Here is a 16,345-nt window from a genome sequence, read left to right as displayed (position 1 = left end):
CCTCTGAGGATTTCTTTATAGTAGCAGAATTCCTCTGAGGACTTCTGTATAGTAACAGAATTCCTCTGAGGACTTCTGTATAGTAACAAAAGGCCTCTGAGGACTTCTGTATAGTAACAAAAGGCCTCTGAGGACTTCTGTATAGTAACAGTAGGCCTCTGGGGACTTTTGTATAGTAACACCAAGCCTCTGAGAACTTCTGTGTAGTAACAGAAGGCCTCTGAGGACTTCTGTATAGTAACAGAAGGCCTCTGAGGACTTCTGTATAGTAACAGAAGGCCTCTGAGGACTTCTGTATAGTAACAAAAGGCCTCTGAGGACTTCTGTGTAGTAACAGAAGGCCTCTGAGGACTTCTGTATAGTAACAGCAGGCATCTGAGGACTTCTGTATAGTAACAGAAGGCTTCTGAGGACTTCTTTATAGTAACAGAAGGCCTCTGAGGACTTCTGTATAGTAACAGAAGGCCTCTGAGGACTTCTGTATAGTAACAGAAGGCCTCTGAGGACGTCTGTATAGTAACAGAATTCCTCTGAGAACTTCTGTATAGTAATAGAAGGCCTCTGAGAACTTCTGTATAGTAACAGAAGGCATCTGAGGACTTCTGTATAGTAACAGAAGGCCTTTGAGGTCTTCTGTACAGCAACAGAAGGCTTATGAGGACTTCTGTATAGTAACAGAAGGCCTCTGAGGACTTCTGTATAGTAACAGAAGGCGTCTGAGCACTTCTGTATAGTAACAGAAGATCTCTGAGAACTTCTGTATAGTAACAGAAGGTATCTGAGGACTTCTGTATAGTAACAGAAGGCATCTGAGGACTTCTGTATAGTAACAGAAGGCTTCTGAGGACTTCTGTATAGTAACAAAAAGCCTCTGTGGACTTCTGTGTAGTAACAAAAGGCCTCTGAGGACTTCTGTATAGTAACAGAAGGTATCTGAGGACTTGTGTATAGTAACAGAAGGCCTCTGAGGACTTCTGTATAGTAACAGAAGGCCTCTGTATAGTAACAGAAGGCCTCTGAGGACTTCTGTATAGTAACAGAAGGTATCTGAGGACTTGTGTATAGTAACAGAAGGCCTCTGAGGATTTTTGTATAGTAACATAAGGTATATGTATAGTGACAGGTGGCCCCTGAATACTTTTGAATAATAACAGATGTTGTCTGAGGTATTCTGCAAAGTAACAAATAACACCTACGCACTTCTGTAAAGTAGCAGAAGGCCCCTGAGAACTTCTTTATAGTAACAGAATGGCTCTGTGTTTGTTAAAATGTATAGTAACAGAAGGCTTCTCAGGACTTCTGTATAGTAATAGAAGACATCAGATGTTCTCTGTGTAGTAATAAAGGCACTTTTGGCTACTTTGGACGAAGGTTTATAAATGTAGTAAGTTTAAGATTTTTCAACTTACCCCCTGATGCATTCTCTTTTTGCGACACTTTCTATTGTCAACCAAAATAAGTCTTTTATTGGGTGCTTCACGGCGCAGGGCAGTCAAAGCTTCATCGGATGGTGTTATGACCACAGAATCCAAATAACCAACACTACAGCTGCGCGTTATAACATCAGTGGATACGGGGGCAATGGAGACAACAGTGGGTGTACGTTTCATGGGATTGGTGACATCTGTCGAAGGTGCGGATGCCACAACAACGGCATTGACAACAGTTTGATGATGCTGAGATGCTGATGCTGACGAAGATTGCATTTCATCATCGATGTAGTGCATTTCACGTTTCTTCGAAGTTGATGGTTGTGGCGCCGCCGACGCTGTCATGGCTTTCACTTTGGCTGCCGCATCCATTCTTTCCAGATTCAAACTTAAATTTAGAGGCACTGGATTAACATGACTATTGGTGGAGCGTATCGATTCCGTTAATAAAGCATTCTTCACTTGGACGACATTGTTGGTGTAATCAGCATTGCTGGAGTAGGACATTAAGGTGGTCTGGCCATTTGCCGATACGGCTGGACGTTCAAAGATAATATCAGTGGGTGCAACGGCATTCTTGGGCGATTGTAAAGTGGGGACGGATCCATCGCTGAACAGCGGTGATATAGCATGACGTGATTGGCCGCACGAACTGCCATTGGAGCGGCCGAAAGTCGATGTAATATTTTTTGGACGTAAAATTTTGTGATTGCTTGGTGAGCTTGAGGTGTGGGATGATGACGTGGATGATGATGATGCAGCAGCAGCGGATGCTGCTGCCATTGATGTTGAGGGGCAGGGTGCAGCTTCCGGAGATTCGCTTGTTGAGTCGTCATCGTAAGACTCGGCACGAGCCAACGGACTTCTACCCAAGGCACCGGGAATTTGATTACCATTTGAGGAATTGCGATGACGAGACAACAAGCGATTGGGTCTGGGCGACATGGGTGCAATGGGCGGTGCAATTTCGTTGAGTTTACGTGACGGCAAGGCACCGCCGCCACCACCACCACCAGAGTCATTGGGTAACGCCACTTCGGCCACTGCAGCAGAAGTTTGAGTATGGTTTTCATCTTCATCTTCCGAAAAGAGATTCGGATTGAAGCTCGGATCTGGACCAAGAGGAAAATCATCTCTCAACTCTGTAATGACCAGGGTCATTTGACGTGGTTGCAAGTGCAGCAGGGATGTTTTATAGGTAACTTGACCCAAATTTGCGGGGACGGTTTTTGCAAGGCCATGCATTTTGAATTTGGTACCCCAAATATTTGAGGTGACCTCAACCAGTTTGACCTCCTGCGAGAGAGAGAGAAATATCAAAAGGTAAATTCAGAAGGTAATGGGTTAAAAATTCATTAGCTTAACATACCTCGGGTAATGTATCAAGATATGCCAATTCATCCAAGGCATCACTGCCATCATTGCTACCCGTCGTCAGGGTATTGCGATCGTGACCATTTCCATGGCGTTTTTGTTGGCGTATTTTCCGCTTGCGTGGTGTATGTGGAGAGCCACGTATTCTCTCATCATACTCACTGTCCGATGAATCTGTACGACCATTGGCGGTGGTACTGGTCGATTGGCTGGATGATGATGAACTTTTGGAACCCGGTGAATGTTGAAAGAAGTCCGAAGTTTCTGGGGAAACGAAAGAACAGTAATCTTAAATTAAGAGATAATTTGCTGGCTTTAATTAGCTTACCATTAACTTGAGGATCAAATATGACAAATTCTGGACGTATCTTAGAGGTACGTTTGCCCTTTAGCAGCGGTACCAGACCACCCAAATATTCCAAGTACAAGGTATAGCATGTACCGGAACTGATGTTGGACTCATCATCATGCCTTATCATGGTACAGTGTAAACGCGTCGAACATAGGGGAGGACGCGATACGAATTCTCTAAGAGATTTTAAATCAGGTACACAACACTACAAAGAGAGAGAGAGCAAAAAACAACAAAAATTATCGTATACAAAACCCTACTTCTCTTTACGAGGTACTTACTCGAATTGTTTGAGCAAAAAGATTACCGATAAGCGTTTTAATTCTCGACGGCAAAGGCAACAATGGCAATAAAGTTTCCGATCCAATACTGGCCTGTATCTGTAGACGGCACAACAGCTGCAGCGAGGCCACCCGCCTTGAGACCCAGGCAATGTGCACCTGTGTACCGGTGGCTATAAACAACCGTTTATCGTTATGACCCCAGGTTAAAGCTGACACGGGTGCATTGGAATTGGGTATATGGGCTTGATATAACAGGGCCCCCGTTTCGGTATAGAATTTCAGTAGATTGTTATACACCACACCACCACCGCTGTCATTCGTGTTTTCACTCAGTGCCGTTGGCTTTTGTGAGGTACCCGCCACCGCCAGCAGTTCTCGTGAATTACTCCATTCCATAACCATGCCCAAGGCACCATCAAGACCCGTATTGATATGTGAGGGTGAAACATCATCGAAAGATTTCAGCAGATATATAAAACCGTTTTGAAAACTAACCGCTAAGACAAATGAACGTTTGGCTGGAGGAAGAAGAAGAAAGAACGACATTGAGGTGAAGGTAAGGCCATCGGAGAGTAATTATATATACGGAAGGCATCTGAGGACTTCAGCATAATAACATAAGGCCTCTAAGGACTTTGGTATAATAAAAGAAGGCCTCTGAGGACATCTGTATAATAGCAGAATGCTTCTGAGGACTTCTGTCTAATAACAGAAGGCCTCTAAGGACTTCTGTATAGCAAAGGAATGCCTCTGAGGACTTCGGTCTAATAACAGAAGGCCTCTGAGGACTTTTGTACAGCAACGGAAGGCCTCTGAGGACTTCTGTATAGCAACAAAAGGCCTCGGAGGACTTCTGTAAAGTAACAGAATTCCTCTAAGGAATTCTGTATAGTAGCAGAAGGCCTCTGAGGACTTCTGTATAATAACAGAATGCATCTGAGGACTTCTGTATAGTAACATAAAGACTCTCAAGACTTCTGTATAATAACAGAAGGTCTCTGAGGACTTCTGTACAATAACAGAAGGCCACTGAGGACTTCTGTATAATAAAGGAAGGCCTTTGAGGACTTCTGTATAATAACAGAAGGCCTTTGAGGACTTCTGCATAATAAAAGAAGATCTCTGAGGACTCCTGTATAGTAACAGAAGGTCTCTGAGGAAGTCTGTATAGTAACATAAGGCCTCTGGAGACTTCTGCATAATAACCGAAGGCCTCTGAGGACTTCTGTATAATAACAGACAGGACTTCTGTCTAATAACAGAGGCCTTCTTCTGCATAATAACAGAAGACCTCTGAGGACTCCTGTATAGTAACAGAAGGCCTCTGAGGAGTTCTGTATAGTAACATAAGGCCTCTGAAGACTTCTGTATAATAACCGAAGGCCTCTGAGGACTTCTGTATAATAACAGACAAGACTTCTGTCTAATAACAGAAGACCTCTGAGGACTTCTGTATAATAAAGGAAGGTCTCTGAGGACTTCTGTATAATAACAGTAGGCCTCTGAAGACTTTTGTATAGCAAAGGAAGGCCTCTGAGGACTTCTGTATAGCAACAAAAGGCCTCTGAGGACTTCTGTAAAGTAACAGAAAGCTTTTGAGGACTCCTGTATAGTAACAGAAGGCCTCTAAGGAATTCTGTATAGTAGCAGAAGGCCTCTGAGGACGTCTGTATAATAACAGGAGGCTTCTGAGGACTTATGTATAGTAAAATGAGGACTCTCAAGACTTCTGTATAATAACAGAAGGTCACTGAGAACTTCTATATAGTAACAGAAGGCCTCTGAGGACTCCTGTATAGTAACAGAAGGCCACTGAGGACCTCTGTATAGTAACAGAAGGCCTCTAAGGAATTCTGTATAGTAGCAGAAGGCCTCTGAGGACTTCTGTATAATAACAGAAGGCTTCTGAGGACTTCTGCATAGTACCAGAAGGCCTCTGAGGACTTGTGTATAGTAACAGAAGGTCTCTGAGGAATTCTGTATAGTAGCCGAACGCCTCTGAGGACTTCTGCATAGTAACATAAGGACTCTCAAGACTTCTGTATAATAACAGATGGCCACTGACGACTTCTGTATAGTAACATAATGCCTCTGAGGAATTCTGTATAGTAACAGAAGGCCTCTGAGGACTTCAGTATAATAACAGAAGGTTTCTGAGGACTTCTGTATAATAACAGACAGGACTTCTGTCTAATAACAGAGGCCTACTTCTGCATAATGACAGAAGACCTCAGAGGACTCCTGTATAGTAACAGAAGGCCTCTGAGGAGTTCTGTATAGTAACATAAGGTCTCTGAAGACTTCTGTATAATAACCGAAGGCCTCTGAGGACTTCCGTATAATAACAGACAGGACTTCTGTCTAATAACAGAGACCTCTGAGGACTTCTGTACAGCAACGGAAGCCCACTGAGGACTTCTGTATAGTAACATAAGGACTGTCATGACTTCTGTATAATAGCAGAAGGCTTCTGAGGACTTTTGTATAATAACAGAAAGCTTCTGAGGACTTCTGTATAGTAACATAAGGACTCTCAAGACTTCTGTATAATAACAGAAGGCCTCTGAGGACTTCTGTACAATAACAGAAGGCCACTGGGGACTTCTGTATAATAAAGGAAGTCCTCTGAGGACTTCTATATAAAAACAGAAGGCCTTTGAGGACTTCTGTCTAATAACAGAAGGTCTCTGAGGACTTCTGTACAGCAACGGAAGGCAACTGAGGACTTCTGTATAGTAACAGAAAGCTTTTGAGGACTTCTGTATAGTAACATGAGGACTCTCAAGACTCCTGTATAATAACAGAAGGCCACTGAGGACTTTTGTATAGTAACAGAAGGCCTATGAGGACTCCTGTATAGTAACAGAAGGCCTCTGAGGACCTCTGTATAGTAACAGAAGGCCTCTAAGGAATTCTGTGTAGTACCAGAAGGCCTCTGAGGACTTCTGTATAATAACAGAAGGCTTCTGAGGACTCCTGCATAGTAACAGAAGGCATCTGACGACTTCTGTATAATAACAGCTAGCTTCTGAGGACTTCTGTATGGTAACATAAGGAGCTAAACAACCGGCACACGAGAACACAAGTGAATTTAGGAAGGAAATTGAAAACGTGCTAGGGCCAGCCGCCGAAGTACGTGCTTTAACCCAGGAAGTACAACTGGAAATTAAAGATATAGATGGCGTGTCTACTAAAGAGGATATAATTCAAGCTATTATCGACATTTCGGACGAGTTTAAAGAATTGCAACCAAGTGCAATAAAATCTTTAAGAAAAGCCTACAGAGGTACACAAACGGCTACTGTTTTCCTAAGTTCGCCGTTTGCTAATATTCTTTTGCAGAAAAGAATAGTACGGATTGGATGGGCGGACTGTCGAGTTCGTGAAAAGTTAATACCAACAAGGTGCTATAAATGTCTAGACTTTGGACATACGGCAGCTAGATGTAAAAACCCGAATGACAATTCAGGTCGCTGCATTTGTTGTGGAGAAGCGGGTCACAGGGTTGCTGCTTGTAAAAATCCTCCCATGTGTATGCTGTGCAAGGATCCACTGGTAAATCGTAGCCACGTCACTGGGTCGACTGTGTGTCCGAGATATAAGGAAGCTCTACGCCAACTTAGAGGATCAATATGAAAGTGATACAATTAAATCTAAATCATTGCGAGGCTGCTCAAGATCTGTTAAAACAGACAGTTCGAGAACTAGAGGTGGATCTAGCAATTATCAGCGAGCCCTATCGGAACATTAGTTCATCAAACTGGTATTGTGATACATCTGGCACATCCACGTTGTGGTCCATAAACCAACCAATGCAGAATGTCTTGAATTCTGAACTCGGGTTTGTTCGAGCTACTGTCGCTGGTTTAACAGTATACAGCTGTTACCTACCGCCAAGATATGATATTGAGGAGTACAAACACATTATTACCAATCTGGTAAATGATGCTTCATCCAGAAGTCCAATTTTGATAGCGGGTGACTTCAATGCTTGGGCGACAGAATGGGGCTGCCCAAGAACAAACGAAAGGGGTCGAATATTATTAGAATCATTGGCACAACTAGACGTGGAACTTTTAAACACGGGCAGCAATCCAACATTCAATCGAAATGGTGGAAGTTCTATAATCGATATCGCCTTTGCCAGTACAAACATCTATGACCGGTTTAATTGGCAAATCAGTGACATGTTCACTTATAGTGATCATAGCGCCATAATCATTAAGTATAACGAGGTTGCAACAGTAACATCAACGGTTCGAACACCAGAAGTAACTGGCTGGAAGAGAGACTCACTAGATAAAGAAATATTCGCCATATGTATGGAAGGCACAGAACTGCAGGGAACTCCGGAAAACATGGCTAAAAAGCTAATACTACAGACAACACAGGCATGCAACGCATCCATGAAAAAGAGAAAACGAGGAGTAGGCAAAGCCCCAGTATATTGGTGGAACGCTGAAATCGCTGAATTACGCAAGGAGTGTCTTCGTGCTAGAAGACGCGTTGTAAGAACACGAGATAGAGACGATAATGAAGCTTGTAGACAGATTCTCAAGATGAAGAAGAAAGCTCTCAAAAAAGCCATACAAAGAAGCAAAAGAGCGTGTTTCTTAAAAAATTTGTGATGATATAGAAAACCAGCCGTTTGGATTAGCCTACAAGATTGTGACTAAAAAACTGAAGTGCTTTAGCTCAGGTGCACCAACAGACGCTAAAACGCTAAGTAATACTGTGAATCACCTCTTTCCTAATCAAAAGGTAGCAACATGGGCAACATACGATCCCGGTGGACAATTTGTTTACCCCCATGTCACATCAGCGGAGATAAATCTTGCCGTCTCGAAATTCGATGATTCCAAAGCGCCAGGCCTAGATGGAATTCCAAATTATGTCCTAAAAGAGATTGTGAAGTGCTGTGGTGGACAGTTACTTAAATTATTCAACAAATGCTTGGAATTTGGATCTTTTCCATCAATATGGAAAAGGCAAAGGTTAGTGCTACTGCCTAAAAATGGCAAGCCTCTGGGAAACCCCTCCTCATATCGCCCACTGTGCATGATAGACACATGCGGAAAGCTCCTTGAGAGCATTATCCGCGATAGATTGGAAGAGTGCATCGAACGTGCAGAAGGCTTATCCGAATGCCAATTTGGCTTCAGAAAGAAGAGATCTACCATTGATGCAGCAAAAACGGTAATCGACATTGCAAAGGCAGCAATACATGGTCAAAGCTGGAAAAAAGGGACGAAAGAATATTGTATGGTCGTAACACTAGATGTTAAAAATGCCTTCAACACAGCTAATTGGGAGAATATTTTAAAGGCTCTGCGACGGTTAAATGTCCCGGCATATCTTGTTGCTATAATTCAGGACTACTTCCGCAACAGAATCCTGATATATGAGACTGAAGAAGGTACAAAGGAATACCAAATAACAGGAGGAGTACCACAAGGATCCGTTCTTGGACCGCTTCTATGGAACGTGATGTATGATGGTGTTTTACGGTTAAAACTTCCAGAGAAAGCTAATATTATTGGGTTTGCGGATGACATCGCACTTGTCATTGTTGCAAAAACAACCGAAGAAACACGAACAGTAACAGAGGCCAGCATACAGTTGGTTAGATCATGGCTGTTCTCACAAGGCCTGACATTAGCCGACCAAAAAACGGAAGCAGTCTTAATTACAAGTCGTAGAGTGGTGGAAAGAATAAATATTCAAATTGGAGATTGCACAATAACAACAGCGGAAAGCCTGAAATATCTCGGTGTTATCATAGACAATCGTCTGTCTTTTAAAGACCATTTAGACTACATAAAGGAAAAAGCCGGAAACACCTGTAAAGCGTTGTGCCGTGTTATGCCAAACACAAGGGGGCCAAGATACTTAAAGAGAAAAATTCTAGCAGGAGTTATCAAAAATATTATTCTCTACGCAGCACCAATATGGGCTCAATCCTTGAAGTACGCTACTTACTATGCAAAGATTGGGTCAGTATATAGACTTGCAGCGCTTCGTGTATGCTGTGCATATAGGACAGTGTCCGATGATGCAGCCTGTGTTATCGCTACCATGATACCCATCGATATCCTAGCCAGAGAATCTGAATCCATATTCAATTCAAGGAACTCACAGGAATCCGGAAATGAGCCCGAGGACGCAAGAAGACGAAGCATTGTCGAATGGCAAAATAGATGGTCAGCAGCTACAAAAGGTAGATGGACGTACTCGCTGATACGAAATGTGGACACTTGGTCAAATAGACGACATGGATATTTAAATTTTTATCTTACCCAATTCCTCTCCGGACATGGTTGCTTCAGGTCCTACTTACATCGTTTTGGCCTTGACTGCTCCCCTAATTGTCCTTGCTGTATAGTACATGTAGAAGACCCATACCATGTATTCTTTTTGTGTCCTCGATTCAATGTAGAGAGGGCAAACTTAGAGCAGAAAGTTAATAGCGAAGTGCGTGTAGAAAACGTAATAGAAATAATGTTGATGTCTCCCGAAAATTGGGAATATGTATGCGAGTACGTAAGGACAATCATATTGGAACTTCGTAGACAAGATGAGATTCGAAGGCGAATAATAAATAACAGTGTTCTTTAGAACATTCCCCCCTGCGACGAAATGCTTGTACGGCGGTACCGCAGGGATAGTGGATCAGAGTAAAGGGGTTATTTTAGCGTGTTAAAGTCTCGCACACCTGGCGAAGTCAGGTAGCCAGAGTCTTTCGATGATTTTTTCCCCGCCCAAAAAAAAAAAAAAAAAAAAAAAAAAAAATGGTAACATAAGGACTCTCAAGCCTTCTGTATAATAACAGAAGGTCACTGAGGACTTCTGTATAGTAACAGAAGGCCTCGGAGGAATTCTGTAAAGTAACAGAAGGCACCTGAGGAGCTCTGTATAGTAACAAAAGGACTCTGAGGACATCTGTAAAGTAACAGAAAGCTTTTGAGGACTTCTGTATAGTAACATGAGGACTCTCAAGACTAGGTACAAGGTACAATAACAGAAGGCCACTGAGAACTTCTGTATAGTAACAGAACGCCTCTGAGGAATTCTGTATAGTAACAGAAGGCCTTTGGGGACCTCTGTATAATAACAGAAGGCCTTTGGACTCCATATAGTAAAGGAAGGCATCTGAGGACTTCTGCATAATAACAGAAGGCCTTTGAGGACTTTTGTATAATAAATGAAGACCTCTGAGGACTTCTGTCTAATAACAGAAGGCCTCTGAGGACTTCGGTGCTATGGCAGAAGGTCTCTGAAGCCTTCTGTACAGTAACGGAAGACCTCTAACGACTTCTGTATAGTGACAGAAGGCCTCTGAAGACTTCTGTACAGTAACAGAAGGCCTTTAAAGACTTCTGTATAGTAACAAAATACCTCTGAGGACGTATGTAAAGTAACAGAAGGCCTCTTAGGATTTCTGAATAGTAACTTAAACCTCTGAGGAATACTGTGTATTATTATTAGCATAATTTTATACACCAATGTAATTCTATTATCATCTAATCTCTCATACACACCTGCATTGGTGACACCCGGTTCCGATTCCTCCCCCTCTTCCATTTTGAATTTTTCACATGACCATGACATCGATGTAATGCCCACATCATTGCACAACTGGACTTGTGACACCATTGCACCGTGGACATCCATAACAATCACCTGACCCTGCGTCGTGCCAAAATAAACCTGTTGATCGTCCGGTGTCCAGATGCCACATGTTATGGTCGATTCCAGATTTAACATTGAAGACCAATAACGTTGACCCGCCACCGAACCAACCAGAACAAAACCATCCTGATAGCATATCAATGCCATACGACCATCATGAGACCATGAGAAGTGGGTGACGGGTGTATTGCGATCGTTGATCAGCTCAATCGACCAGCGACCTTCGTATTTTATCCATACGAAAATAATGCCGGAACTATCACAGGATGCCAGCTTTTGATATGGTTCATTCCATTTGACTAGAATAACCTGCAAAGGAAGAAAGTGTGGTAAGGGTTAGTGCGAAAGGAGGCGAATTAAATGAGTTTGGAACTTACATCTGATCTGTGCCCTCTTAAATTGTAATTTGTACGTAAAGGATATTCGACATTTTTGCGACAATGTGATGTGGTAAATGTCACGCCGACAATGCCTCGAACATTGCCCGTTGCCAGCCAGCCTTCTTGGTAGTAATTGGTGCGATTTAGTTTCCAGCCATCATCCTGAAAGTGGAAAAGAAAAGAAATGGGATTAGAAAAATAGTGAAAGGAGGTACTTAATCTGTGGAAACAACTTCGCTTCTCCCTTTTTTTCCCTTCTCTGTCTTTATTCTCGATGTTTTGGCAAACTTGACCTGTCACTTATAGAACGTTTACCCTCACTTACAGTACGCTTACACTCATCCTCATAAAGAATGTTAACCCTACAAAAAGCTGTGATTTAAACCTGCCATTACCGAAATAATTTAACCCAAATATGTCAAACATTTCTCAATATGCAATTTCCTTCCCTACTTGTCGAGACCGCTTAAATGCCGGTCGGTAATTAATAGCTTGACAGAAAAATAATTTCCTTCATTGGCAACCACTGAAAGTATTTTGTTGCCGTCGCTCAAAAGCGATTAAACCACTTCCGCTTGCAATAAAAATATGTGGCCCAAACAAAAAAAAAACCCTTTCGAATGGCAATCAAAAATAGTAGCCATCCACACAACCTCTCACCCAACCAACCACAAAATATTCATAGCAATAGACCAGAATATGTTGCTGTAACAAGCTGAGAATTGACATCGGCAGTCAATGGCAGACAGGTTGGTTGGTTGGTTGGCAGGCAAATGGCTTTTAATAATTTGTTAGCAGCCTATTAAACAAACTGCTGGTGACTAGCACCTAATACTGGGCGGGCGGCAGAGGAGCATAAGGTAGCGGGCAGGACATTTTGAGTGCACCCACATCAAAAGGTTGTTGTTATCGTTGTTGCAGTGGATAATAGACAAACTGATTTGAGGACTTTTGTGTGATATTCTACTGGTCTGGTGTTATGTAAATCAGTATCCGCTCGTTGCGATGAATGAATGACTGTTTGAGTGGTTGAAAGGACACCACCATCAGCGCACTACCACCTCCGTCGTTGTCAATTGCATAAAAGCCGACAGACAGACTGATGGGCATCCGTCCACAATTCTATTTGAAAATCTTTTTTGTTGGGCATTTTGCCAGCCGCATTTCCAAAATGTTTTCTAATATTTTTTACTTTTATTGCATCCCCCAAAAAGAGAGCGGGGGAACTGGGGCTAACGGCTAAACAAATAGACGCAATGACACCAAATTTGTTTATGAATGTTTTAAATTATTTACTTTATTATTTTTTATTAGTTATTGCGGTGAGTGTGGGTGAAAGTGTGTGCTGTGCATGTGTTTTCCAACATATGCTCTGCTGTACTCGAATTCTCTAATTCAATGCTATTCGATTTTTTTTGTTGTGGTCTTTCATTTTCCGTTGACAGAAATAAATTCATCACTGCAATTGGGTGCAAGTGATGGTGGATTAGAAGTTTATTTTTGTTGGAGCCACTGCAATTGGTTACAAAGTGGCATAAGTGGAGAATGAATTGGCTACAGCATTGGTCAATATTGGTCTCTCATTTATCTTAAGTGGACACCTGATTGGGCCAGATGGAGGGACCATTAATACCCACTAAAGGTAGTAAGCTAACACGTACGGCACAGCATGTTTCTATTGAAGAAATTTGAAGCGGATAAACTGTTATTATTTGAATTTCTCTTATGTGCATATTTTATTTGGGTTACGTAGGGGATGGAAGATACCAAGGAACTGTCCTGACCGGTTTTAACATGGCAAAGCCCACGATTTATCTTGGCCCCTCTTTCATCTCAAGTGGACACTGACCTCCCGTGGTGTCACCTGGGGAACTGCCTTTAACACCTGTTAAAGGTAGTGAGCTAACATGTGCCGCGCGTTCACCCATAAGAACGTTAAAAACTTGGGTTTGGGCGTCGGGTTAGTAACTCTCCCCTAGAAAAAACATCCTACTATGAAAAAACGAAAGAAAAGAAAAACAAACCCCTCTAAAGTTGACGAACCCCGCAAACGTTTTAAGGACAATGATCTGCGAGTCTGCATCTGGAATGTTCGCACTCTTTATAGAGAAGGTGCAGTATTCGCATTGGCAGACGTATTTGAAAAGTACAAGGCCGATATTACTGCCATACAGGAAATACGATGGATTGGGAAAGGCGTCACAACAACACCTAAAGGTGACGGACTGTATTATAGCTGCCATGACGTAAAGCATGAGTTTGGTTGCGGATTTGTAGTTAGTCGGAGACTAAAACATCTGGTATCCAGTTTCACCCCAGTGAATGAAAGACTTGCTGCAATTCGAATAAAAGCTAAATTCTTCAACAACAGCTTTATTTGCGCTCATGCTCCCACTGAAGAAAAGGACGAACAGACCAAAGATATATTTTACGAGCGCTTAGAAGAAACATATGACCGTTGCCCATGACATTAAAATTATACTAGGCGATTTTAATGCCAAAATTGGAAAGGAGAATATCTTTGATCCAACAGTCGGGAATTACAGTCTCCACAGTGAAACATCTGACAATGGTATGATGATGATAGACTTTGCAGCTGCAAAAAACATGGTAGTTAGCAGTACCAGATTTAATCATCTCGATATTCATAAGGGCACTTGGCTGTCTCCAGATCAAAGAACAAGCAATCAAATTGCTCATGTTGTGATAGATAGAAGACATTCATCGAGCGTGTTGGATGTACGATCGTTCCGAGGCGCAAACATTGATTCGGACCACTACCTTGTTGCATCAAAGGTACGTAGCCGTCTAAACGTTGCAAATAAAGCACGAACAAACACAACGCGGAAGTTAGACATCGATAGGCTGCAAACACAACAGATAGCCACAGCATATTCCACTCAACTAGCCCAATTGCTTAATGAGAGCACTCCTTGTCCCGATAACATAACAACACAATGACAAAATATTGCCCACTCCATGCAAACAGCCGCAAAATCCATACTTGGATACCAGAGACCTCCACAAAGGAATTCATGGTATGACCAGGAGTGTCGTGCTGCTACCGAAGAGAATAATGCGGCATATGGAGCTAAATACAATCAGTAGCAACGCGTATCGCACGAGAGATATATCGGGAGAAAAGGAGAGAAGAGAAACGTCTTTTCCGCAAGAAAAAGAGAGAAATGGAAAAGCGGGAGTGTGAAAAAAATCGAGATGTACAGGAGTCAGAATGAAGTCCGAAAATTCTACCAAAGAGTGAAACATCAAACAGATGACTTTGGTACAGGCAAATCGTCCTGTAGAGACCAGCAAGGTAATCTGGTAACAGATACAGATAACGTGCTCAGTATATGGAAGGAACATTTTTCCAATCTGCTGGTATCCAATAGTAGCGAAGACGGTGATACCACAGATCCAATCCCAGAAGATAGTATAGAATGTATACCATCCGGCCAAGATGAGGTAAAAACAGCAATCAACCGGCTGAAGAATAATAAAGCAGCAGGAGCCGATGGCTTACCAGCTGAGCTGTTTAAAGCCGGAGGCGACGCGTTCATAAGGTGTATGCATCCGCAAGTTAGCACAATCTGGCAGGAAGAACACGTACCCGACGATTGGAACCTGAGCATCCTGTGTCCCGTCCACAAGAAAGGAGATAAGACCGTATGATAGTCAGGGATATTGTGCGAACGACTAAAGCCAATGGTCAACGAAATAATTGGACCATACCAATGTGGCTTTAGACCTGGCAAGTCCACCATTGACCAGATATTTACCCTGCGGCAAATCCTTGAGGAGACCCAAGAGATGCAGATCGACGCATATCACCTTTTTGTCGATTATAAAGCAGCTTTCGATAGTCCCCTCCGATCAAAGGTATTCCATGCAATGTCTGAATTTGGTATCCCCGGAAAGCTCATCCGGCTTTGTAAGATGACTTTAACTGACACTAGGTAATCAGTTAAAATTGGAAAGAACCTCTCCAAACAGTTCAGTACCAAAAGAGGTTTCAGACAAGGAGACAGCCTTTCGTGTGACCTATTCAACATTTTGCTGGAAAATGCAAATGTCAAAAGAAATGGCACCATTTACACCAATAGTCACATGTTACTTGCTTATGCTGATGACATAGACATCATAGAACGATCAGTAAAGGAAGTAACTGATACTTTTAGGAAGGTCGAAGGAGGATCTGCGAAAGTGGGTCTGGCGGTAAACGGCGAAAAGACCAAATTGACGGTGTCGACGCGCAAAGCGTCCATAGAGCTCGGACCAACTGTGGAAGTTGGTACTTATAATTTTGAGGTAGTAAAAGACTTCGTCTCCCTCGGCACTGTCATAAACACAATAAACAACATCAGTTGTGAAATAAGAAGAAGAATTGTATTGGCCAACAGATGCTACTATGGTCTAAGTAAGCAATTTAAAAACAAAGCCACATCTCGTCAAACAAAAATAACTCTATACAAAACGCTGGTACTGCCCGTGCTAATGTATGGCTCCACAAGCAGATAAGGCAGTGCTTGGTGTGTATGAGAGGAGAATTCTTCAAAAGATCTATCATAAGAATGAACGATGATGAACCCGCTAAAAAGGGGTATGAATACATGCCACATGGCGCTGCACGCAGAATCGGGAGGCCTAAGCTTCGATGGAGCATACACGTGGATGAAGAAATGAAAAGGCGCGGTATTCCAAAAAGCGAAGCGAAAAACAGAGATAATTGGAGATCATTTCTTAGTTCGGTCTATGGAACAAATGTTCTGTAATGGGCCAGCAAAGTAAGTAAGTAGGCATATTTTATTTTAAGGCTCATACCTATATACGTCCGTA

At 42.4% G+C, this 16,345-nt stretch overlaps 1 protein-coding gene across 2 annotated transcripts in view; it reads right to left on the bottom strand.

Annotated features, from left to right (window-relative positions):
* The window catches only part of Tusp (WD40 superfamily protein Tusp), a 134,735-nt gene that overhangs the window by 22,163 nt on the left and 96,227 nt on the right, over nt 1–16,345 (bottom strand). For both annotated transcript variants that reach the window (XM_073962070.1, XM_073962071.1), the window contains 6 exons: nt 11,507–11,671; nt 10,979–11,438; nt 3,438–3,958; nt 3,133–3,361; nt 2,800–3,068; nt 1,410–2,726 (listed from right to left, as the gene is read on the bottom strand). In XM_073962070.1, the coding sequence (XP_073818171.1) occupies nt 1,410–2,726; nt 2,800–3,068; nt 3,133–3,361; nt 3,438–3,958; nt 10,979–11,438; nt 11,507–11,671 (2,961 nt within the window). The remainder of the gene's footprint in view (nt 1–1,409; nt 2,727–2,799; nt 3,069–3,132; nt 3,362–3,437; nt 3,959–10,978; nt 11,439–11,506; nt 11,672–16,345) is intronic.

This window comes from Musca autumnalis, unplaced genomic scaffold, assembly GCF_047663935.1.
Source record: "Musca autumnalis isolate F117 unplaced genomic scaffold, ASM4766393v1 scaffold_1, whole genome shotgun sequence".
Lineage (NCBI taxonomy): Eukaryota > Metazoa > Arthropoda > Insecta > Diptera > Muscidae > Musca > Musca autumnalis.
This window is presented reverse-complemented; position numbering and strand designations above follow the sequence as displayed.